Raw genomic sequence first — 23,339 nt, forward strand, 5'->3', positions numbered from 1 at the left:
CTTTCGGGCACGGGGGGGTATCGGTCGTGACGGCGCGGCGCGCGGCGCGCGGAGGGATACGGACCGAGGACGGAACGACGCGGGTCGATCGAGGGGGGCGCGGCGGGGCTCACCTGGGACGCGCGTGCGGTGAAAGTGCGTCGCCGTCGACGGCGTCGGGGCTCCCAAAACGCTCACGCGAGGCGAGCGTTTTTGCCGGCGAGGCTAATCGCACGCGCCTTTTGGCCTCCCGTTGGTTCCTGAAGAGAGTTGCCAGATTTTGGTCACCGCGCGGTTGGCTGCCACCACACGGCACCTCGGGCGTCCGAGGTTGGCCCCAACCAGTGGCGCGCGGCGCATGTCGGATCGCCCCGCGTATCACCTCGTCCCCGGGCGCGAGGACCCGCCGACGAACCACGATCCGCCGCCGATGAACCCGCCGCTCGGTCACCGCTCGAGCGACCACGTCGGCAGCGTCCGGCTCCTCGAAGCTCTGGGCGCCCCCTCCCGTCGCGACGATGGGGAGCCCGAGAAGGGCGCTTCGATCCTGTCCAGCTCGGGCGCGGGCGGGACGAATCGAAACGCGGAGCCCGCGATACTGTGGGGTATCCCGCTGCGATTCGCGGACGAGCGCCGACTCGCGTACTTTTTGGGCGGCGGCGCCGTGGCGTGCTACCTGGCGTTCACGGCGACGCAGGAGGGGGTGTTCGCGTCGATGGGGGGCGCGCACGGCGGGATGGTGACGCTCGTGACCACGGCGGTGTACTGCTGCCTGGCGTTCGGCGAGCGCGTGCGAAGCGGAGAGACGCACCGGAAGGGAACGTGGAGGGACTACCTCATCCTCGCGGCGATGACGAGCGGGGGGATGTACGCCACGAACGCAGCGCTCGCGTACCTAAACTACACCACCCGCATCGTCGCCAAATCGTCCAAGGTGATCCCCACGATGCTGCTCGGGACGGTGATGCAGGGGCGGCGGTACAGCGCGTCGGAGTACCTCGCCGCGGGGATGCTCGTCCTCGGCATCGCCCTGTTCACCATGGGAGACGTGGACACGCTCCCGTCGTTCGAGGTTAAAGGGATCGTGCTCATAGCCGTCGCGCTGTGCCTGGACAGCGCGGCGGGAAACTTCGAAGAGCGGAGGTTCTTCAACGTCCCGGACCCGGTGCACCACGCCGAGGTTGTGTACCACGCCAACCTGATCGGCATGGGGCTCACGTGCGTCGGGATGTGGCTCAGCGGCGAACTGTGGGTATCCGTCGCGTTTGTCGCCTCGAACGTGACGTCGACGCCGCTCATGGCCGTCGCCGCCGCGTTCGGCTACCTGAGCGTCAGCTTCATCTTACTCTTAATCCGGCACTACGGCGCCGCCAACACGGAGGTGGTGAAGAGCATGCGGAAGATGGTATCCATCGCGCTGTCCATGACGCTGTACCCGAAGCCGTGGGACTGGAAGTACGGGGCGGGCGCGGCGAGCACCGTCGTGGGATTATACGCGCTGTACGCGATCAAGAGGAGAAAGTACTTGGCCGCGGGGCCGGGCGGCAGCATGGAGGCGGCCAAGTGACTTCGGTTCGCCTCTTCGAACCTAACTATGTCATGACCACGACTAATTAGCCGGTAGATTAATCGATGACGCGTCGATACGGATGGATTCACCCGCCTCTGCGACGTACGTCACGCGTCGGCGGACTCTTCTTCTTCCGATTGGAAGTTACGTTCAGCGTGCTTTGCTGATGTTAAAATTACGATTACCAGACGCCCCGGAGCTCCGAGCCGGGCACGAACTCGTTGTGAAACCCGAAGGGCACGCGCACGGGCACGCGCACCGTCGCGACCCGCGCGAGCCCCCCCGTGCGCTCGTCCCTGCCCAGCACTAAGAGCTCCGCCCTGTCCTCCGCGAGCACGTGCGTCAACACGAGCAGGTGCCCGTCGTCCTCGTCGTCGTCGTCGCCTTCTGATTTGCTTTTTTCCTTGTCGTTTGGAACGAACACGATGTCCCCGCACGCGCGCCCCTCGCCCAGCGCGAACTCGTGCACCTCGCCGGTGCGCAGGTCGTGCTTCAACACCCTGTCGAAGGAGGGAACGTCCATGCGGTCGACGGGTTCGGTTCCCGGTTTATACGCAACCGTGTAACAAAAACGGTGCTCAAGTCCCACCTTTTTTGGGGACACGCACGGGAAATCGCTCGGCGTTTCGCACATCCGTTCGGAAGACACGAGCGTTTTCGAGTCGACGTCGACGACCCAGCGCCACAGCGTCGCGACGTCCCGCCCGTGCCCCACCGCGTTGGGGTGATTCGACGTATATTCACCGGCGAAACCGTAATCAGACGTTCCGACGGCGTCCGCGTTGAAGAAGCTCACGTCGTCGCCGTACCCGCTGACGCCCCCCTCGAACCCCTTCGCCATTCCCAGCGCGTTCGTCGCGTCCGCCTTGCACACGTCGATGACGACGCGGTTGTTATTCGAACAACCCGGGTCGTCGAAGCAGTTCACGACGTGGTAACAGAAGCACGGCTCGCCGGTGTCGATCCAGACCACTTCTTCGGCTCCTTCGCCGAACCGCGGCATCACGCCGATCCTCGCGCTCTGATCCCCCTCGAACCCGAACGGCAGCCCGCCTTCCATCACCCTGGCAAGATCGAACACCAAAGGCGCGTCCAGGAGCACCGTGCGCGTCGCGGTGATGCCAACGTCGTGCTGCATGGACGGCCTCGCCACGGGCACCGTCGTCCGATGGCTTCGAGCGCCGTTCGCATCGATCACCCCAACCGTGACGTCCGTCACGCCGTCGCCGTTCACGTCGATGAGGTTGTACCCGATGTACACCATCTCGCCCGTGTTTGGGTCCGTCTTGCCGTGCGCGGTCATGTTATCGAGCCAGTAATCTTTGGTGTTGAATGTGTTACAAAAGTCGCACAACCCGAGCGTCTTCAAACTCGGGCCGAGCTCGAGCTCGTACGCGCTGCCGGACTCGTACGTGGCGAGCAGACGGCCGGCGTGGTACTTGACGCCGTTGTTGGCGGTGTTTTTGGATTGGATCACCCAGAACGGCGAGTCCGGGTCGCGCCATTTCGCAAGCTTCGCGAAAAGCCTCGGGACGAGGACGCTCCAAATCGGATTGATGTCGCGGAGGCCCGTGTACAGCGCTTTCCCGCACTTTTCCTCCTGCGCGAACCCCCTGGTGCGAACGTACCGTCGCCCGTACGACGCGGACCCGTTCTTCGAAGTTCCGTCGCCGCTCGAGTTCAGGCGTATCCAGTGGACCATGCCGTCGCCGTCGAACCAGTGGTACCGCCTCGCGCCGAGCAAAGGTTCGTGCGCCGGGTTCGGGCCGTTGCGAAGGTACACGCCGTCCAGCCCCGGGGGCAGGACGCCGTCGACGACGAGGTCGTCGAGCGTGCATTCGCCCACGACGGGCGCGAAGTTGCCCCGGAGAGGGGGGTTGTCGCTTTCGGCCGCCCACGCGGGCGGCGCGGAGAGCTCTCGATGGAGTTTTTGTCGCGATGATGCGTCCGCCGCGCGATCGACGTCGGCGAACGTCGCGGGTGACGTGGACGCACGCAGAGGGATCCGCGACGCCCCACGTCCGCGTCGGTGCGATGTAGATGGTCTAGTGGGGATCCCCCCCCGGACGGAGAGGGAGGGCGTCGCGCGGGCAGCCATCGTCTGAGTGCCGACCAAATCGTCGGATGGAAGGAGACGAGCTGGACGAACGAGAGCCACTCAGCGTGCTTAACGCTATTCGACGTCAGTGTATGGTACACAAATCTATGTCGTTCACACCGGACTTTCTCGATATTTAGCTAATACCCCTTCCGTGGTCTGCATGGCTTTCCATACGGGATGGTACATTTCTGATGAATGCATGAGTAGAAGTTCTCGAATGGTGCACTCTCGTTCATCACTTGGAGTTGGACAAAAAACATCACCCCGCGGCTGTCGCCGCCGCGGGTTTGACGACCCTCGATTTCCCCTTTGTCAGCGACATCGTCCGCTCGAGGATCCTGTCCACGCTGATCGTCGGCGCCGAGAAGTGTTTCACCTGGAGGAGGTTGGGAGGATTTATTAGGGACGTGTCCTCAGGTACGCCGACGACAGATGGTTGGTTGAGGGAAAATTACAACGTTCACTCGCCTGCACTCGATGGTGCATCATGTGGTCCTCGGTGCTCACCGCCCACCACGGCAGCATCTTGCTGGTCTCCTGCGTGATGATGACATTAATACCAGTATTAGTAGACGGATGATGGATGAAAGAAAGAGTGCTCATTCGTCAAAGTTGTTGTGGTAATACCTCGAGAGCGGGCGTGTGTATGAGCAGGTTGTTGACGGAGATGACCGCCACCGCCGTTAACAGCGCTCGCTCGTCCGGCGCGCACACCGCGCACCCCACCACGAACGGCAGCATGTACGCGTACGCGTACTCGACGACGGACACCGCGTTCGCCGACGACGGCGTGACGTGCTTCGCGAACGCGTGGTGAAACTTGTGCGCCCAGTACATCTGCGGGCGGTGCATCTGCGAATGAGCGTAGTGGTAGCCCAACGCGTGTGTTACCACGAGGCCGAGCGCCGATGTGAATGAGCGAATGAGCGAGTACCCAGAATCTGGGTCGCTTTTGTACACGAAGAATTCCGTGGCGAGCGCGTATGTTATCGGACCGATGGCGAGGTTGTTGACCAGGTTGGCGCGCAGGCACGCGCGGTAGAGCGAGGGGCCCTCTTTACTTTTCAGGAGCGACGCCACGGTCTTGGAGGCGCAGAAGAGCTCCAAAAAACCGGTGAGGGTGAGGGTGCACAGGGCGACCTGGAACCCCCGGGTTAACCCTGCAGATGATGAGGGATCCATCCTGGGGGTTTTTGGATGGGGTGCCGCGGGGGTTGGCCGCGGGGGGTGGCCGCGGCCTTCCTGAATGAATGAATGCGTTGGAAAACGCGCCAAAACGAAACAGCGGGGGCCAAAAGCTGACGCAGCATTTTCCTGGCATTATTTGCATTGAAGTAAATAAAACTCAACTCTGGCACCACATGCAAACAGTATCGTTCCCCGACACCAAAAATTAAAAAAATTAACCGTGCGACGCAACAGGACGTGCTTCTTTTTGTCTCGCGAAGCGGTGCATCGACACCGCGAAATCGTCGCGAAGCGGCGTCGCGGTGTCGGTGCACCGCTGAGCGCTCGGCCAGGGAGGGAATCGGCCAGGGAGGGAGCACGTAAACATAAAAGGGGGGGAAACAACTCCGGCACCACAGGCAAATAGTCTCGTTTCCCGAAAAAAAAATGACGAAAAAAGGTTGCACCGACCGGGAATCGAACCCGGGTCTGTACCGTGGCAGGGTACTATTCTACCACTAGACCATCGGTGCATTTTGCTTTTGCTTTTGCTTTGAGCAAGTTTTCAAGTCATTTACTTGGTTTGGCAATTTTTGGAGTGATAAACCGTCCAAAAAAACTTCCGTCTCGCGAAAAAACCGGGACGCACGCAGAGAGCGGCGCGTGCCGCGGCTGACGCCGCGGCTAACGCCGCGGCTTGGCGCCGCGGCGTCTCAGCCGCGGTTGGAACTTCGACTGGCGCTTCGACTGATCAGCCGCGGCTGTCGCCGCGTACTCTAAACCCGAAACCCAACAACCCCCCACGTTTTAGAGTGAAACTACTTTTTGAGTGTTTACCCTAAGTCCGAGCGTCCAGTTGAGCAAGCCTTTGCCTGACACTTACCTGTGCTGCGCGCTTCAACTGGCGCCGCGGCTGTCGCCGCGGCTGTCGCCGCGGCTGACGCCGCGGCTGACGCCGCGGCTTCACGCCGCGGCTTCACGCCGCGGCTTGGCGCCGTGGCCGTCGCCGCGCCTGTACCCCTTCGCACGGCAAGCCGCGCATGTCCGCACATGTCGCTCGGATTCGTGCTCCGCAAAGAGCACGAGCTCGCCTTTCGGACCACGTACGAAGGATTTGTCAAATCTAGCCCCGCGTGTTTTGGCCGTCCCTGGCCTTGACGCGCGCGCGAAGAAGCGCAATAAGAGCGGCTTCGACCTGTTCGTTTTTCCTTCGAAACGGCCCCGCTCAAAAAATGTTGGCGCGGGGCGCGTAGAAGTTCCGGCACCTTTCGGCGCTGATATTCCCTTTTGCTCAATCGGGTCAAAGACAAATGTTCACTCCTCATCAGTCATTCGTCGCGCCGAACGAACCCCTCGTTTCGGCACGGAGGATCCGACCGAGGACAGGGTCCGAGGGTCGACGCACGTTTCGAAGCGCGACTCTGCTCATCAGCCTGGATTTCTCAGGGCACCTCCTGGTACACTAATCAATCCCGGGAGAATCCTCGGAACAACAAGCAAGAATCCAGACGACAGACAATGCGACGCCAACGCGGCCCCCTGGGCCTTTGGGTGACTACTCTGCTCTCCACGTCGTATGGAATCCGCGCGGTGGTCGGGCAAACCTCAAGTGCGGTCTCCCGGCCGCCGCCGTCGCCGCCGTCGCCCCCCCCGCCGATGCCGCTCATGCCGCCCGCGCCCTCGCCTCCGCCCGCGTACGCCTCCAATTTCAACCTCACGCTCCAGGGAACGTCGAGCTCCAAGGCGTACGTCGACAACCCCGACCCGACGTACCAGACGCTCAAGCTGTGCGATGTCGACAGCCTCGGCACGGGTGACGAGAAAGACCCAGAGATTCTCAACGTGGCGTTCTACCAGCACAAGGTTGCCGTCTCCGGCGACGTCATGGTCATCGGGTCGGCGTGGGAGAGGGTCGCGGAGCAGTGCGACGGCGGAGCCGCGCACGTCTACGCCAGAACACCCGTCTCTGCGGACAGTGCTACCACCACTCAAGAATACGCGTGGACGCACGTGCAGAAGATCACGTCCAGGGACGTGTTCAACAACCAAGGATCGGATTCTGGAAACGAATTCCTCACCAGGAACTTCGGCCACGCCGTCGCGGTTGACGGAGACACGATGGTCGTCTCGCACTACGTCGGCCGATACGTCAACGTGTACACCCGGTCCGACCCGAACGACCGCGCGTCGCTGTGGACGCTGCGCGCCAAGCTGGAGGTTCCCTCGCTGACGCATCCGGAGACGAACAAGGACCATTGGACAGAGGGGTTCGGTTACGCCGTGGCGGTGGACGGGGACACCGTCGTCGTGTCGCAGCCCGGCACGTACGCGGAGGGCGACGACCACGTCACGCGCAGGAAATACAGAGGCGCGGTGCACGTGTTCACCCGCGACGTCCCGAACGACTTGACGTCCACGTGGCGATACGTCTCGAGGCTCTCCACCGACGCGTTTGACGATTTCGCATTCGTCGGGCAGCAGACGCTCTTCGGGCAGACGGTGGCGATCGACGGTGACGTCATCGTCGTCGGCACCGACAACCTCGAGGGCGAAACGCCGGAGTCGGACATCGGGAAAACGACGACGCAGTACCCATCGGAGTGCACCGGCGTGCACGTCTTTGTCCGTCAATCGCCGGGCGACCTCGCGTCAAAGTTTAAATGGATCCAGGTTGTCGACTCGCAGTGGGGTTGGACCGACGGGGACATGCGATGCGAACCGGAATTCGGCAAGAGCGGGCTGACGATTCGCGACGGCGTCCTCGTCGTCGGGTCGAGGGCGGAATGGATCCAACAGAGAATCAATCGCGACGGGTGCGGAGGCGAACAAGGCGCGGCGTACGTGTTCGAACGCATCGACCCAAACGCGATCGACTCCAACTGGACGCTCGTACAGAAGATCACTCCGCCGTACGTCGGGTGCAACCAACGCGGCAGCTTCGGCTGGAACGCGGCGATGTCCGACGGTGCGCAGACGCTGGTCATCTCCGAACCGAGGGCGTCGTGGGAGTGGGACTACCCGTCGTTAACAGAGTACGACGCTTCAAGAAAGCATCTCTCCGCCGGCGCGGTGCACGTGTACACGCGGGGCCAGGACTCGGCGGCGCCGAACGCGTCCTGGTTTTCGCTCAAGGCGACGATCGGGCAGGGCGGTCTGGACGCGCCAACGCGTGTCGGGTGGACCGACGCGGACGCCACGAACGCGATGTTCGGCGCGGGTGTCGCCATTCACGAGGATACCCTCGCGGTGACATGCGTTAAACACTTCACAGCTGTGTACGCTCTGGACGGCGTGCCTACGCCGTGGATCGTGCCGGAGGAGGAACCCGGCCCGTGGATCAACACCCTGTTCCGGGACGCCGGCACGACGATGGCGTCGCTGGCGGTGCTGATGGGCCTCGGACCGAGCGCCGCGTTCGCCGTCGCCGCCATCTTTTTCAAACCCGCGCTGAGGAACTGGCTCATCAAGCACGGGATGAAAAAACTCGCGGATAAAATCGTCCCCGACCTCGCGGATGATTTCCGCCTGATGCAGATCGAGATGGAGGAGATGAAGAACTTCATGGCGGAGCAGGCGTTCCCGCGGTTGAAGCTGGGCGTCGACGTCCACCCCGAGATCGCCGCGGAGGACATCGTGCTCGAGCCTCTTCCGGAGTTTGCCGCCGCCCCCGAGAAAAAAAACGGTGGCGCCTCCTTCGGGACGGTTCAAGTCGCCGTCGTTCGCGGCGAGAAGTGCGACGTCAACACCGTGCTCCCCGGCGCCGGCGCCGTGGGGGTCCCGGACGACGTCGCCAAGACGATCAAAAAAGAGATCAACCTCATCTCCACCTTTAACCACCCGAACCTGGTCAAGGTGAAGGGCGCGTGCGCGGAGAAGGGGCAGATTGTGATGGAACACTGCGACGGGGGAACCGTGGGAGACGCGCTGCTCGCGAAGACCGGCGACGACGAGAACGGCATGTCGCCGTGGCAGCGCGCCAAGATTGCGAGCCAAACCGCGGCGGCGGCGGCGTACCTGCACAGGCAGGGCATGGCGCACGGGGATCTGAACGCCGATCGCGTTCAGTTGACAAACGACGGCGACGCGAAGCTCGGCGAGTACGGGATGAAGGAGACGAAGAAGAAGGTGAACAAGCTGACGGCGGCGGCGTTCATGATCGGCGCGGGCCTCGCCAGGGTCGCGGCGACGACGCTCGAGATTGCCGAGGCGGTCATGGAGTCGTACGATCCGGAAGCCGCGCGGGGGAACCGGAACCGGCGGGGAAAGGCTTCGAGGAAAGGCCGAACAAAAACGGCTCGAACAAAAATCGCACCCGGGCCAGTGTGCGAATCGATCGACGATGCATCTTCGGACGGCGGCGGTTCATCTTCCGACGACGACGACGCGTTTAACGCGGAAGACGAGCCGGCGCGGGCGATGACCGCGGCGATGACCGCGCCCGAGCTCCTGCGAAGGAACGGCGGCGGCTTCGGCGGCGACCCGAAGTCCACGCCGGCGTCTGACGTGTACTCTCTCGGGATGACGCTGTGGCAAATGTACGAGGGGCGGGGGCGCGCGCCTTTCGGGGACGCGGGGCCCCACGAAGTTCGCGCCAGGGTCCTCGCGGGCGAGCGACCGGGGTTCGAGAACGCGGACCTCAAGTTTGAGCTGAAAGGGTTGATCGAGTGCTGTTTAAAGGCGAATCCGAGGGAGCGGCCGAGCGCGGCGACGGTTGCGGTGACGATGAAAAAGATTGGAGAGACGGAGTCCAAGCGGGTCAAAACCGGCGACGGCGTCGTCAAGCACGAGAAAAAGTTCCGAATGTAGAATTCACGTATTTACACCAACACATCAGATAGACTACACATCGTTCAATCGCGAAAAACCTCGGCGAAACCCATGAGTCGCGGCGTCAGGTACGCGGAGAGGTGCCTGAGCGCGGCAAACTCCGCAAAGGAAACCGCGATGTTCATGTTGACCCGCTGCCCCCCGTTCGCGCCGTCGCCGCCCGTCGTGACCCCCATGTTGAGGAAGATCCCCCCGCTCCCGTCCGGCATGGGCTCCGCCTTGAGCGATTTGGTCATCGCGCCCTGCCTGTTGGTGCCCATCCCCGGGTCGTGGAAAAAGTTTACCCCTCGGCCGAAGTGCAGCGACTCGGTGAGCTCGACGAGCTCCAACGGCGAGAGCATGATGGTCTGCTTCTGCGCCCAGTCGTACTGCCGCGGGCCCACCGCCGGGGCCATCTCGAGCAACACCCCGCCGTCCCGCTTCTTCGCCCGGCTGCCGTCCGGCTTGACCTCGAACGTGGGCTTGATCACCTGGAACTTGGCCGCGGCTTTGCTCTTGTACACGGCGTAGTCGCAGTAAACCCGAGAACCGGCGTCGTCGTTGGCGCTTGATGCCTTGTTGTTACCAGCGGTGAACTGGCGGGCGCCGGTGGCTTGCGGCGGGGGCGGCGGCGGCGGGGGCGCCCCGGGGCCCGGGACGTGATCCCGCTGTTGGAACCGCCGGCGCTGGCCATCCGCCGGCGGGGGCGGCGGCGGCGACTGATACGATCGCGCATGCTGCTGCTGCTGGCCCCCGTGCTGCTGCTGCTGCTGCGCCTGTCCGCCGTAGGCTTTCGCCTGGCCAGCCTTGGCGGTGCTCGGGACCCACACCACGGATTTGCCCTTACCCCCGCCCCACTTGCCGCCCTCGTCGAAGGAGAGCGGGGGCAGGCCGGAGCCCGCGGAACGGTGCGCCGCCGTCGTCGTCGCCGCCGACCGACGATGGTGTTGTTGTTGATGATGATGGTGGGAGAAGGAGGAGGACGCGATGATGGGCGCGGCGGCGGCGGGTTTCATCGCGGGCGCGTGCTGCGCGGCGAGTGTGCGCGCCTGCGTTCGCGGACGGGCGGGGAAGGGGCGCGGTGGGTCAGCGGGGGCCCGGACGAGGGGGACGGAGAGGGGCGTCGGAGGAGGGCGTTTGGTCGAGGACGCCGGAAACGCGCGCGGGAGTGCCGTTGGGATATTCCCATCTCCGGCGTCGACTACGTTGTCGAATGGGCCGACCGCGGGGACCGACGACGGCGGGGTCGCGACGCCGACTGCGCGAACGGGGAACGGGTCGGCGCGGCGCGCGTACGCACCAGCGAGGCGGATCTCGCGAGCCTCTGGGGCAGGGACATGACGGTCACGCGGGCGGTGCCTGACATTCAAAACACGGAAAAGGACACCGGAAAAGAGAGCACCGGAGCGATGTCCGGGGCGCTCTCGCTTCCGTCGGTGCGACCGCGCGCGTTCGGGGCGGGGTCCGGGGCGGTTTCGAGTGAACGGGAGTCGTCGCCGGTGGCGCGGCGGCGCGAGAATCTCGCGAGGGTTCGGCGCGGGCGATGAACGCGTCCACCGGCGCGGCGCGGCTCAGCGAAGTGCGCAGCCTCGGCACCGCCGAAAGGACGAGTTCACGAACCAACAATCGGCATCCAGCGGTCATCCAGTCATCACGCACGCAGCGAAAGTCACAGTGCCCCCGTCGCGCAACCGACTCGAGGCGCCGCGGGCACACCTCGAGGCGCGGACGTCGCCATGCCGAAGGTTGCCGTCGTCGAGGAGGTCGCCCGTCCCGTGGTGGACGCTCCGGCGTCGCCCGAGGGCATGGAAAACCTCAAGGTGCACGCCGAGTTTGCGGAGCGATACACCGCCCCATTCTGCCTCGGACCCGCGCGCGAGTGCTTCTGCTGCGGGAGCCTGTGCAACAAGCATCACGGCTGCGGGTACAACTGCAGGCAGTGCTGCTGCGACGACCTGCAGGTGCGTTCATGGGACCGCCCGGGCGGCTGACGCCGCTCGTCCTCGTCTCCCGACGCGATCCGGCTTCCGCGCGGCGCCCGCCCCGACCGACCCTCTCGCTGACGAATTCTCATCCCCAACACCCGCGCGTTCGACATCGCGCGAAAAACAGCTGTACTGGAAGAGCGTGTTCTGCATGCCCTGCGTGCTCAGCGAGATGGTCACCACGGCGAGGCTGGGCAGCGGTCTCAACACCATCCTCTACTTCGGCTTCTGCGTCGGCGTCACGCAGGTGCTCCCGCTGCTCGGGTGGACCGTCGCGTCCAGGCAAATCACGGATACCGTCAACGCGGCGACCAATCGCTTCGGCGTCCGAGAGAAGGTCCCGTGGCTGTGCGACCGGAGCGACGCGGACGGGTGCATCTGCGGCACGTTCTGGTGCCCGTACTGCGTCATCGTGAGGGCGCAGATGGAGATTCGGCACAGGGCACGCGCGGGGGTCGAGGTGGGTCACGGGATCTATCGACCCCATCCACCGCCGCACGTCATGCGGATGAAGAGGTGCGTTTATTTTAATCTTTGTATGGGCAATTAGAATGACGACGTGGTTTTTTATTTGTGGTTTTTTATTTCACAGGTCGGGAGTCGACGAGACGACGGGGGAGAAGAAGCCGCCAAAGTACGTCGGCATCAAGGAGAAGGAGGACCCGATGCCGTCGCAGGTGCGGGTCGAGCTGTGAACGGCGGATGGAGGACGCGTCGATGGAGGGAGGGGCCGGCGGATGACGATTTATCCAGATTGTAACACTTATTCGAAGACTAACACTTACACTCATTCGTGCCCGGGGCTTCGTGCCCGGGGACTTCTTGCCCGGGCTTCGTGCCCCGGGACTTCTTGCCCGGGCTTCGTGCCCCGGGACTTCTTGCCCGGGCTTCGTGCCCCGGGACTTCTTGCCCGGGACTTCTTGCCCGGGACTTCTTGCCCGGGACTTCTTGCCCGGGGCTTATTCGTGTAAGTAAACTACGATGATCCGGGACGTCACACGCGATGAGCCGCCCGAGGACGATCACGTGCACATCACCGACCCCGGCTCGTCCAGCGGGTTCACCCCTTCCGCGCACTCCTCTCCGAGCCGAACCTCTTCCGCGAGGACCGCCTCCGCCGCGCTCGCCGCGGCCAACGCCTCGGCGTTGCGCTGCTCCGCGGTGGCTCTCAACTCGGCGTTTCTAGCCTCATACGCCTCCAGCGCCTCCGCCTCGGCGTCGATGGCCCGCACAGCTGTGTCGAACGCCCTGCTACCCGCGTCGGCAGCTGCGGCGTCCGCCTCTTCCTCGGTGGCGCCGTCGCGTAGGGCCTGGACCCGCGCTTTCCTCGACGCGGACGCTTTGGCGTAGTACGCGGCTTGCAGCCTCTCCTTCTCCTCGCGGTTCTCCGCTTCTCTGGCGTACGATTCGTCGACTCGGCGTTGGAGCTCGGCGCGTTGCGCGGCTTTCCTGGCTCGGCCCTCTTTCCACGGGTCGAGGTCGAACGCATTCGCGGCTTGGGCGCCGATGAACGATGCATGGGCCCGATGCGTGGGGACGGTCGTTAACCCCGAGTTGGTCATCGTCGACATCATCGGATGATCAGATGACGACGGGTGATGACGTCGAGACTCTCGGGTGGACGACGACGCGGCGTCGTCGCCGTCGCGAAATGTTTCGATCGTGAACGCGCCAGGGGGCGGCGCGAGCACGGCGACGGACGCGACGAGGGACACAGCTGTGCGCGCCAGCCGCGTCGGACCCCAACCGCTCTCCGCGCCTTGGTCTGATCCCACGACGGCCGACGATGAACGCTCCTTGGATGAGCCGGACGCGGTCACCGGGGCGCGCCGGGAGGCCGCGCCGCCGCGCCCGCCACCGACTCGGCGCGCGCGAGGGATCGCCGCGCGTCCTCGCGACGCGACGGAGGCGGTCATCGCGCGAGGGCACGCGTTCAACGCGGTGCGGCAGTCCGAGTGCATCGTTATCCACTCCCCCTGAAGGCCAGACTGACGGCGAACCGAGCTTAGCGTGAACGTCAATCTGTGATCTGCGAAAGTCAGCTTGTGAAAGAATCAAAATCGTCTTTGTTCACAACAGACGAGAACCTAAGTGTTAACCCGTTCGCGACGATCGTCCGTCGACGCTAAAGCCGCTTCCGTCATCACCTCGGCGGCCTCGGGGGCGTCCCGCGTCTCTCACTCCCAGGCGCGAACCTCGTCGCCCTCGTCGCCGCGTTCGGCAGCCGAACAGTCACCCGCGCCCCATCCGCCGCCTCCCGGTGAGTCACCGCCTCCTCCGCCGCCGCCCTCTCTGCCCTCTCCTCCCTCTCCGCCTCCGCGCGCATCAACGCGCGCTCGTACGACCGCACGTACAACGCCTCGAGCTCCGCGTCCCCCAGGTCGGGCGCGCCGTCCAACCCGCCCGCGTCGGAGACCCGGTACGACGAACCGCGAGGTCCGCCGACGGTGATCGTGTCAAAGTCGTCCGCCGCGTAGAAGGAGTCCGCCGCCGCCGAGTCGGTCGTCGCCACGTCGACCGCCACGTCGGATATGGTGTCCACGTCGACTGCCACGTCGGATCCAGCGTCCATGTCAGCAGCGTCCACGTCGACGTTTATGTCCGACGCACGCGCGATCGGGGACGTCGAACGCGGGGATGCGACTCGCGAGCGTCGCCGATCCAACCGGACGCCTTCCCCCTTCGCGCCCTCGTAACGGTCGTCGTAACGGTCGTCGTCGTCCGAGTTGGACGATAGCTCAGCCTCCGCGTCGCGAAGCTGCTGCTCCGCGAGTACCGCGAGTTTGGCCGCCGCGAGCGCCACGGCTGCGGCTGCGGCTGCGGCTGCGGCGGCTCGCGACGACGCGATTCTCGCGGGCGTCCGAGCGCCGGAAGACGCCGGAAACCCTTGGACCGACCCGAACGACCCGGCACTAATCCCGGCACTAAACCCTGGGTCGACACCGTCGCCGTCGGGGTTCGAACGCGTGTACTCGCGATAGGATCCGGGTCCGCGCCAACCCCGCGCGTGCGCGCCGCTCCTCGGCGAGTACCCCGGCGAGTACCCCGGCGAGTACCTCGGCGAGTACCTCGGGGACCGCGCAATCTCCACAATCCCGACGTCGTCGTCGTCGTCGTCGGTGCGCGCACTTAAACCTACCCGCGCGTCCCTCCTCCCGTGATGGCCGCCGCCGATTGCGGCCCGATTCTCCGGCGTCCGCGCTCCCCCACCCGCGGCGGGTCCAAAGGCACCGGAAGCTTCGTACCTATCGATTGACCTATCGTCCGTAGCCTCCGCGAGCTTGGCGTACTGCGCCGCGTCCTCCGCTAACCGCCGCGCCACCCGCCGCAGCATCGCCCGCCTCGCCCGGAGCTCCGTCTGACGCCTCAGCGCCCTTTGCCTCGCGCGCTTCTTACGTCTCACGTCGCGGGCGAAGGCGCATTTAACCACGCGCGAAGCGACGAAGAAGAGGACCAAGAGGCCCAGCCCTCCCGCCACGAGCGCAACCTCCACCTCCGCGAGGTTGAATATGAGCGGGTCCGCGACCCGAGGCGCGGGCGGCGGCGGCGGCGGCGGCGGCGGCGCGGGGGGCGGGTTCGGGCTCGGCGGGGCGCGCGGGCTCGGCGGGGGGAGGGGCGGCGGCGGGGGGCCGGGGGGCGGGGGCGACGGCGGCGGCGGCGGGCTCGGCGGCGGGGGTTCGGACCACCGCACGAACGAACCCGGGCCCGACTTCTGCGCCTCCAGCGCGGGGGTGTACGGCGACAGCTCGATCGTGGAGCTCGCGTCCGCGTACATCTCCCCGCCGTTTTTTAAAACGTTCGACGTCGTGAACGCGCAGTCGAAGAGCTGAACGAGCGACGCCTCGACGACTCGCAGATGGTTCGCGCCCCCGTTCGCGGACGGGTCCTCGTTGTCCACGAAAACGGTCCGCTCGAACCGAACCGTCGCGCCGTTGGCAACGTGAACCGCCGCGCCCTCGGCGCCCTGGTTCGATCGGAACGCGCAGTCCGTCACGACGCCGTTACCCGCGAACCGAACGGCGCCGCCGGCTTTGTACTTGTCGTCGGCGTTTTGCGAAGCCGCTACGTTACCGGCGAAAACGCATCGCTCGAACCTCGCGAACCCGTCCACTCCCACGTCCACCGCGCCGCCGTACAAGCCGACGTTATCGGTGAACTGACAGTCCTCCGCGACGAGGGTTCCGTTGACGACGCGAACGGCGCCGCCCTCGTACGAGAAGGGCGCGACGGTGTCGCCGTGGTCGTCGAGGATGATCTTGCGCATCGTCACCGTCGCGCCGTTGGCGACGCGCACGAAATCCCTCGAGTCGTGCCCAAAAACGTGGCACCCGTCGCCGCCGCAGACGTCGGTGTCGCTCTCGATGACCAGGTCGCGCGTTATGAACACCCCGGCTTGGGTCCAGGCGAACGGCGTGGTGACGTTCGCCACGAGCCGGATCGAGCCGACGGTGCCGTCGTTGACCGCGGCGAGCAGCGCCGTGCCGTCCAATACGTCGACCGCGAGCGAGGCGGGTATATGCGCGGCGAGGAACACCGCGTAGCACGCGGCGAGGAGGAGACGCGACGTCGCGGGGGGGCGCGCTCGCGCCGCGCGCCGCGCGCCGCGCGACCGCGTCACCCCGGTCATGAAGTGAATTTTCGCCCAGCCGCGTGAAATGACGCGAGTGCTGCGCTCGCCCCTCGCCAATCCGTCACCCACCGAAGCTATGTACTAAAACCTAATGAGATGTTCTCGCCCCCGCATCTCGTCCGTCTCGCGAGTCCCGGCGACTGGCTATCGCTCGCTGGCGGCGGCGGTTGACGTGCCGCGCTCCTCGCTCTGCTGGCATCTCGTTATTCGATTTCCTCAACGAGTTCCTCAACAACGCCTCGAGATCTCGGAAAACCAGTCAGGGCAGGGACAGGACCGCCTAACTGAGAAACCATACGAGGTCAGATATTCTGCGAAATTGCACGTGACCACTGTAAAGTAGTCTACTTAGAAAATTTAGCGAAATACCTCGTTTTTAACCGCAAATGCGTCCGGGGCGGGACGAAATCGGGCCATCGCCAAAGGGTGTCCGAGCGAGGATAAGCTCTCACTCCGAAGGGTCCGCGCGCGCCGGAGCCATGGAGGACCGCTCGGGGTACGAGGTTTCGCCGACCGCCGCGGACGCGATGCGCCGCAGCATAGACAGCGAGGTACGCGTCCGTCGACGCTCGGGCACCGCGCTCGTGCCCGCCGAACCCCGCCTCGCCCGCGCCAATCGGCAGATCATCGCGACGACGACGATGAATGAATGCACGCGAGTCGAGATGACTCAGCCCCTCCTTCGGTTCGCGACTCGCGTCTGACCGCCCCATCGCCCCTCCCTTCCCTCCCTCCCACCCTCCCCGCCAGGCGCTGTACGCGAAATCTCAGGAGGATTTGCTGACCGCCACGTCGATAAACCCGACGCCGACGACCGTGCCCCCGCCCATCGCCGCGCTCGCGGGCAACATCGGCGAGCGGCACGTCCTCATCTTCATCGGTCTGCCGCTCGTGGGGAAGCGCACCATCGCGCTCCGGCTGAAGCGGTACCTGCGATTCTTCCACGGCGCCAAGTGCAAGGCGTTCGATATCGCCAAGTTCTCGCCCGCCGCGAACGGGGGAAACAACGCGATGACGTCCCCGATGGACGCCAACGCCCACGCCTTCGACTTTTTCGATCGCCTGCGAAACTTTTTGGAGGGATCCGACGATAAGCCGTCTGCACAGACGAGCGCGATGGAGGTGGATAACGCTCAGATGACCGCTCAGATGGCGACGCGGCGAGCGAGCGTCAACGGCGTCGACCCGGTGGATCGAAACGCCAAGAACGTCGACTCCGGAAGAGTCGCCATCGTGTTCTCCTCCGACGCCATGAGCACGTTTTACGAGAATTGGTCTGGGAGCAGCAAGGAGCGAAGGCGGTGGATACTCGCCAGGCTCGCCACCCTGTCCGACTCGTCCAAGTCCAAGATCAGGGTGAAGACCATCTTCATCGAGGTGACGCTGACGAAACCCGACCTGGTGGACAACATCTTGGAGCAGAAACTGGACAGGGACGTCCGAGAGGGTCGGCTGCGGAATTCGCGCGATCGAGACACCGCGGCGACGGAGTGGAAAGATCGCGTCAACGACTATCGCAAGCTGTACGTGACGCTGCAGGAGGACGGCAGCGAGGACGACCTGTCGTACATCAAGCTCATAAACTACGGCGAGAGGGTGCTCACGAATCGCATGCGCGCGTATCTGCCGCAGCGAATCGTGCAGTTCCTCACCGCCACGCATCCCACGAAGCACACAATCTACCTGTGCAGGCACGGCCAGAGCGAGTACAACACCACCGGGCGGCTGGGCGGTAACTCGCCGATAACGGAGCGCGGGTGGGTGTTCGCGGAGATCCTCGCGAGATTCGCCGCGGAGCACGTGTGCAACCTGAAGGAGGTGAAGACGCCCCAGTCCACGCTGTGCTCCGACCTCGACGATCCTTACCTCGCGGCGACGCCGGGGGAGACCATTTGGAGCTCGAGGGACGTATCAGATCCGAAGGGGGCGTCCGTTCCGTCCAGGCTGTGGACCTCCTCCATGTTACGCACCATCCAGACCGCCGCGCTCATCCCGCACCCGGTGCTCAAGCTCCCGGACGGGGGAAACTGGGAGAGCATGTCGCCGCGGGTGTATCGTAACATCGACGAAATATTCGCCGGGGACTGCGAGGGGATGACCCCGGACGAGGTCGCGGTGGCGCACCCGCAGGCGACGACGCTGCGGAAGATGGACAAGATCGGGTACCGGTACCCCCGCGGCGAGTCGTACTTCGACCTCATATCGCGGATCGAGCCGTGCATCCAGGAGATGGAGAGCTACACCGAGCCGCTGCTCATCGTGTCGCACCAGGCGATCCTTCGGTGCATATTCGCGTACCTCACGGGCGTCGACAGGGAGTCCGCGCCCGGGATGGAGACGCAGATACAGCAGAACGTGGTGTACCAGATCGACCTGGACGCGAGCAGCGAGGGGAAGATCACGGGAGATCCCAACCACCCGCCCGCCTTCGTCACGGTGCACGATTTTCGAGATGAGGTGGAGGCGAGGATGAATGAGCGACGAGCGTCGGGCGGGAGCGGGTACTACCCGCAGGGGCGATGAGCGGGTTTAGGTCGATTAGAACGAAACGAAACGCGTTAATGATGAGGTCAAACACCACGCGTGATCACCGCGCTCGGCCGCGACGCTAAGCCGGCGTTCACAATCACATCCCGTTCACAATTACGTCCCGTTCACTGGCTGGTGGTCATTTGACTGTTGGGAGGTGATGGTGACACGAGGAGGTGATCGTGACATCGCAGTTGGTGACCCGGTTTTGTCCTTCGAGTCTCTCGGATCGGGCACATCAGGAGGCGCCGGGCGACGCGACCCGCCCGCCCGCGTTTTAGCGCGCGCGCGTCGCGAGACCCCGAGCGCCGCGGGGGCCGAGGCGCCGCGTCGCGAGACCCCGGGGCGCGTCCGTCGAGTACGACCGCGCGCACGGATCTGAGGGAACGTTCAGCCGCGAGAAAGAGGGCACCTTTCCTTTTGGGGGAAGATCGGCATGAGCGCCGCGGATGCGAAGCCCGAGCTCGACAGGGCCGAGGTGCTCGGAGTCCTCGTCCCCGCGTGCATCACCCGCGTCTACGCCGAGGCGCCCACGTTCAGCTCCTTCGCCAACGCGTTCACCATCGGCAAATCCCCGCTGCGCCAGGCGTGCCACGACTTTCAGCAGCTCGCCGAGGCCGGCGCCGAGGCCGGCGCGATGAGCGCCGAGCTGGTGGAGATCGCGACGCGGGCGTTCCGCCTGGCCTGCGACAACAAGACCTCGAAGCTGTGCGACCCCGCGCTCGAGGGCCTGAGGCTCCTGTTCGCGACGGGGCTCGTCCAGGGCGCCACCGAGGGGTGGGCGCCAAAGGTTTCGCGCAGCGACGCCTCCCCCGAGCCATCATCACCGGCGCCATCCCCCGACCCGACGCCGTCGTCAGACGACCTCGAACGCGAACGCGCGCTCTCCTCCCTCGTCGGTAGCGTCGCCAAGTGCGCCGAGGTGAACGTCTCGTCCACGCACGTCGCGTGCGTCGCGTGCGTCCTCGCGGCGCACGCGTCTGACAGCTGTATCATTCGCGGAGATGGTTTGGCACAGCTGGCGCGATCAACGCTGCACCTCGCCGTCGCCGCGTCCACCGATCGCGATCGCGTCGCCGCTCGCAAAGCGCTCGTGCGCGTGATCAACGAGACGTTCGCGCGCGCGGGGCTGATGGCGGAAGCTCATTCGGGGAGCGTTACATCGAGCGTTACTACAGCTGTCGACGAAGACACGGCTGTCGACGAAGACACGGCTGTCGTCGAACCCGGATCGAGGGAGAGCGACGCGTTGTTACTGACGCTGACCCTGTGCGCCATCGCCGCCAAACCTCTGGACGGCAGCAACGACGAGTACAAGTCGCACGCCAGGGTGCTCGCCATGGACCTGGTGCGTCAGCTGCTGGAGGGCCCATCCGCGGCGACGTGGTTGTCGCGGTGGCGCTCGCACCTTCGAAAGCCGCTCTTCGTCGCCGTGCTCAGGGCGGGTGCGGGCGGGGTGGATCGAAACGGCTCGGTGCGGGCGATCGAACGCGCGTGTTTCAAGGTCGAGGGTTCAAACCCCGGAGGGAGCGTCGGGGCGAACGCTCCTGCGGCCAAGGTGGCCAAGGCGCTCGCGCCTCTGCGAGCGCTGGCGGCGGCGGCGTTTGGAGCGATCGTGCTTCGCGCCAGGAAATCATACAAGCGGGAGATCGCCGCGCTGTACCCCGCGCTCGCGCTCGCTCCCCTCGAGGACGCCGCGGGGGGTGCCGAGGGGGCTGCCGAGGGGGCTGCCGTCGACCCCGATCACCAGCTCGTGGCGCTTCGATTGGTGCGTAAGCTCGCGTCCGACCCGCAGGTACTCGTCGACGTCTTCGTCAACTACGACTGCGATTTAAACGGCGAGAACTTGTTCGAGGCGACGATCGGCGCGCTCGCGGGCGCGATGACGCCGGGGAAGGGTCCGAGGCAGGCGGTTCGCAACGGAGCGCTGCAGTGCGTGCTGGCGATGGTGCAGTCGCTCCGCGTCTGGCACGCGCGCGGGGAGGGTGCAGGCGGTGAGTCACCGGGGGACGATTTCGATCCCTCGTCGCCCGGAAGAACCGTCGGACATCGTGATGACTCATCTGACACACACCACCCGCGCCGCACGCACCCGAACGAATCCCCCGCGCGAACGGACTCCCCTTTCAACACGCGTGGTACTTCCGCGGATCCGAGCGAGGCGGACAAGTTTCACCAGATGAAGGCGCGAAAGGCGAGCGTGGAGGCGGCGGTTTCCGCGTTCAACGCGAAACCGGGGCTCGGGTCTTTAGCGGGATGCCCGGATCTCGACGTGCACGATCCGGACGCGGTGGCGGCGTTTTTACTCGCCGCCAAGGGGTTGGATAAGACGGCGATAGGCGAGCTGCTCGGCGGGTTCGACGACGACGAGGTGGCGGTCATGCGGGCGTTCGTGAAATCGCACGATTTCGTCGGGAACGAATTCGACGTCGCGCTCAGGCGGTTCATGTCGGCGTTTCGGCTCCCCGGCGAGGCTCAAAAGATCGATCGACTGATGGAGGCTTTCGCGGCCAAGTACTGCGAGAATAACCCGAACGTCTTCGCCGACCCCGACGCCGCGTACGTGCTTGCGTTCGCCGTCATCATGCTGAACACCGACGCGCACAACCCGAACATGGACACGAAGATGACCAAGGCGGATTTCATCGGAATGGCCACCAGCGCGGAGAGCGGCGCGAGCATGGACGTCGCCATGCTCGGGACGATATTCGATCGCATCGTCGGCGAGGAGATCGTGATGAAGGACGACACCCCGACGGCGGCCACCACGAGCGCGAGCGGAAGGAAGAGGTCATCGTCCCTCGGCAAGTCCCTCAACTTGGCCACGCCTTGGCACAGACGCGATACGGTCACCGCGGCGCGAGCCAAGTCCGAGACGGTGATGAAGGAGACCCGCGACCTCTACGCCGCCGATCGAGGAGGAGGAGGAGGAGGAGGGAAAGGGGACAAGGCGAAAGGAGTGGTATCGTCGGAGGATGACCTCTATCCCACGTTCCACGCGGCGAGCGAGCCCGGTTTGGCGCGGCCCATGCTCGACTCCGCTTCGGTCCCGCTGCTCTCCGCGCTGCGAAACGCGTTTGAATTTGCCGAGGACGCGGGACACGCGGCGCTTCCGCTGGAGTGCGCCAGAGCCGCGTTCCGCCTCGCGGCGAGGCTGCAGCTCCCGGAGATGCGCGACCAACTCGCGGGGTTCCTCACGTCCGCGCCCGGGATCGGAGCCCCGGGTGTTGACACGGCTGGGTGGGGTGGGCGCATGGCTCCGCAGGGCGCGGAGGCTGTGATGACGCTGCTGGAGTTCGCCGTCGGCGAGAGCGGGGTGTCGGGGACGTGCTGGCGGGCGGTGCTGGAGGTGGTGTCCAGGCTAGACGAGCTTCACGCGGCGGCGAACGGGGGTGCGGGGATTCCGACGCCCGGACAGACGGACCAATCCCGCGTCCAAGCGTCCAATCGCCCAATCGTCCAATCGCCCTTCGCCGCCGTCCAATCGTCGCCCGGACCGGATCGGCCGGCGGCGGCGGCTGGCGTCGCCGGCGTGCCGGCCGCGGCGCTTTCGGACTACCCCCTCGGGCCGCCCGGAGCCTCCGGGGACCTCGCGCGGATGGCGGACGATGCGAGCGTTACATCGAGCGTTACTCGTCCGACGTCAAACGCCGACGCCGAATCGTCGTCCGGCGCCGACGGCGGAGGGCTCAACGCCGCCGAAAGGAACCTCGCGGCGTGGCTCGGCGGCGCCGGCGCGGACGCCGTGGATCGCGTCTTCGTCGGTACCACCCGGTTAGATTCGGAGGAGATCACGGCGTTCACGCGGGCGCTCGCGGCGGTGGCGCGCGGCGAGCTCGCGCCCGCCGACGGCGGCTCGGCTCGGACGTTTTCGCTGCGGAGACTCGTCGACGTCGTCCTGCACAACTCCGGGAGGGTCAGGCTCGCCTGGAGCCGCGTCTGGGCCTGCGCGAGCGAGTGCCTCGTCGAGGCGACGTCGCACGACGACGACGCGGTGGTGGTGGCGGCGGCGGACGGCCTTCGAGCCGTCGCGGCGAGGGTGTTATCGACGGGACACTCACTCGGCGCGCTGTCCACCAACTCGATCGCCGCGGAGGCGCTCAAACCCTTCGCCGCCGCGCTGAGAGCGCGGCGCCGCGAACGGGGCCACCAAGAACGGCGCCACCGCGAACGGGGCCACCGAGAACGGGGCCGCGTCGCCGTCGCCGAGGCGCTGGGCGCCGCCCTCGCGTCCTTGTCCGTCGACGATTCTTCCGGAAGCCGCGGAAACGTTTCCGGAATCTTTCCCGCGTTGGGCGTCGGCGGATGGCGCGCGGCGCTGGAAGCGCTCGACGCGTCCGTATCCGTCGATACGGACGACGATTCCGGCGCCGTCGCGATCGCGGCGCTGCGGGGGGTGGGACCGGCGGTGGTGGCGTGTATCCAGAAAGTTCCGGAAAGTCCGGAGAGGGCGGTGCTCGCGGTGGCGCGGTTCGCGTACCCGCGCATTGGGACAAACGGAGAGAGTCAGACGGGTTCGGAGAGTATCGACGGAGAGACGTCGGGTCAGGCTCCCAGCCTCCCTCTCGCCGG

At 65.5% G+C, this 23,339-nt stretch overlaps 9 protein-coding genes across 9 annotated transcripts; 5 read left to right on the forward strand and 4 right to left on the reverse strand.

The window, feature by feature from the left end:
• Positions 1-337: 337 nt before the first annotated feature.
• On the forward strand, positions 338-1,546 carry MICPUN_102844 (Drug/Metabolite transporter superfamily; the record flags this gene model as incomplete). Its single annotated transcript, XM_002508553.1, has 1 exon — positions 338-1,546. One exon carries the CDS (start codon positions 338-340, stop codon positions 1,544-1,546), a length of 1,209 nt encoding a protein of 402 aa, XP_002508599.1.
• Positions 1,547-1,730: 184 nt separating this feature from the next.
• Positions 1,731-3,647, reverse strand: MICPUN_62157 (predicted protein; the record flags this gene model as incomplete). The annotated part of the gene is made up of 1 exon (XM_002508835.1): positions 1,731-3,647. One exon carries the CDS (start codon positions 3,645-3,647, stop codon positions 1,731-1,733), a length of 1,917 nt encoding a protein of 638 aa, XP_002508881.1.
• A 93-nt stretch (positions 3,648-3,740) lies between these two features.
• MICPUN_53861 (predicted protein) lies at positions 3,741-4,868 on the reverse strand. The gene is made up of 2 exons (XM_002508836.1): positions 4,119-4,868; positions 3,741-4,026 (listed from the first exon to the last, which is right to left on the reverse strand). The coding sequence occupies exon 1, from the start codon at positions 4,830-4,832 to the stop codon at positions 4,257-4,259; it is 576 nt and encodes a 191-aa protein (XP_002508882.1). The 5' UTR covers positions 4,833-4,868; the 3' UTR covers positions 3,741-4,026; positions 4,119-4,256.
• Positions 4,869-6,335: 1,467 nt separating this feature from the next.
• On the forward strand, positions 6,336-9,537 carry MICPUN_62159 (predicted protein; the record flags this gene model as incomplete). The annotated part of the gene is made up of 2 exons (XM_002508554.1): positions 6,336-9,486; positions 9,518-9,537. The coding sequence occupies 2 exons, from the start codon at positions 6,336-6,338 to the stop codon at positions 9,535-9,537; spliced, it is 3,171 nt and encodes a 1,056-aa protein (XP_002508600.1).
• A 65-nt stretch (positions 9,538-9,602) lies between these two features.
• MICPUN_62160 (predicted protein) lies at positions 9,603-10,962 on the reverse strand (the record flags this gene model as incomplete). Its single annotated transcript, XM_002508837.1, has 2 exons — positions 9,603-10,672; positions 10,924-10,962. 2 exons carry the CDS (start codon positions 10,960-10,962, stop codon positions 9,668-9,670), a joined length of 1,044 nt encoding a protein of 347 aa, XP_002508883.1. The 3' UTR covers positions 9,603-9,667.
• A 344-nt stretch (positions 10,963-11,306) lies between these two features.
• MICPUN_106190 (predicted protein) lies at positions 11,307-12,393 on the forward strand (the record flags this gene model as incomplete). The annotated part of the gene is made up of 3 exons (XM_002508555.1): positions 11,307-11,584; positions 11,736-12,124; positions 12,201-12,393. Coding segments are annotated over 3 exons (834 nt in total), but the record flags the coding sequence as incomplete, so codon positions are not given.
• Positions 12,394-12,630: 237 nt separating this feature from the next.
• Positions 12,631-16,235, reverse strand: MICPUN_62162 (predicted protein; the record flags this gene model as incomplete). The annotated part of the gene is made up of 2 exons (XM_002508838.1): positions 12,631-13,630; positions 13,756-16,235. 2 exons carry the CDS (start codon positions 16,233-16,235, stop codon positions 12,631-12,633), a joined length of 3,480 nt encoding a protein of 1,159 aa, XP_002508884.1.
• Positions 16,236-17,489: 1,254 nt separating this feature from the next.
• Positions 17,490-18,761, forward strand: MICPUN_85644 (predicted protein; the record flags this gene model as incomplete). Its single annotated transcript, XM_002508556.1, has 2 exons — positions 17,490-18,038; positions 18,162-18,761. The coding sequence occupies 2 exons, from the start codon at positions 17,490-17,492 to the stop codon at positions 18,759-18,761; spliced, it is 1,149 nt and encodes a 382-aa protein (XP_002508602.1).
• Positions 18,762-20,946: 2,185 nt separating this feature from the next.
• MICPUN_85968 (predicted protein) lies at positions 20,947-21,516 on the forward strand (the record flags this gene model as incomplete). The annotated part of the gene is made up of 1 exon (XM_002508557.1): positions 20,947-21,516. A coding segment is annotated over one exon (570 nt), but the record flags the coding sequence as incomplete, so codon positions are not given.
• Positions 21,517-23,339: the final 1,823 nt, after the last annotated feature.

Source organism: Micromonas commoda, chromosome 10 (assembly GCF_000090985.2).
Source record: "Micromonas commoda chromosome 10, complete sequence".
Lineage (NCBI taxonomy): Eukaryota > Viridiplantae > Chlorophyta > Mamiellophyceae > Mamiellales > Mamiellaceae > Micromonas > Micromonas commoda.

Excerpts from the sequence above, each read along its gene's own strand:
- MICPUN_53861 (XM_002508836.1), bottom strand. The coding sequence starts at position 4,832 with ATGGATCCCTCATCATCTGCAGGGTTAACCCGGGGGTTCCAGGTCGCC.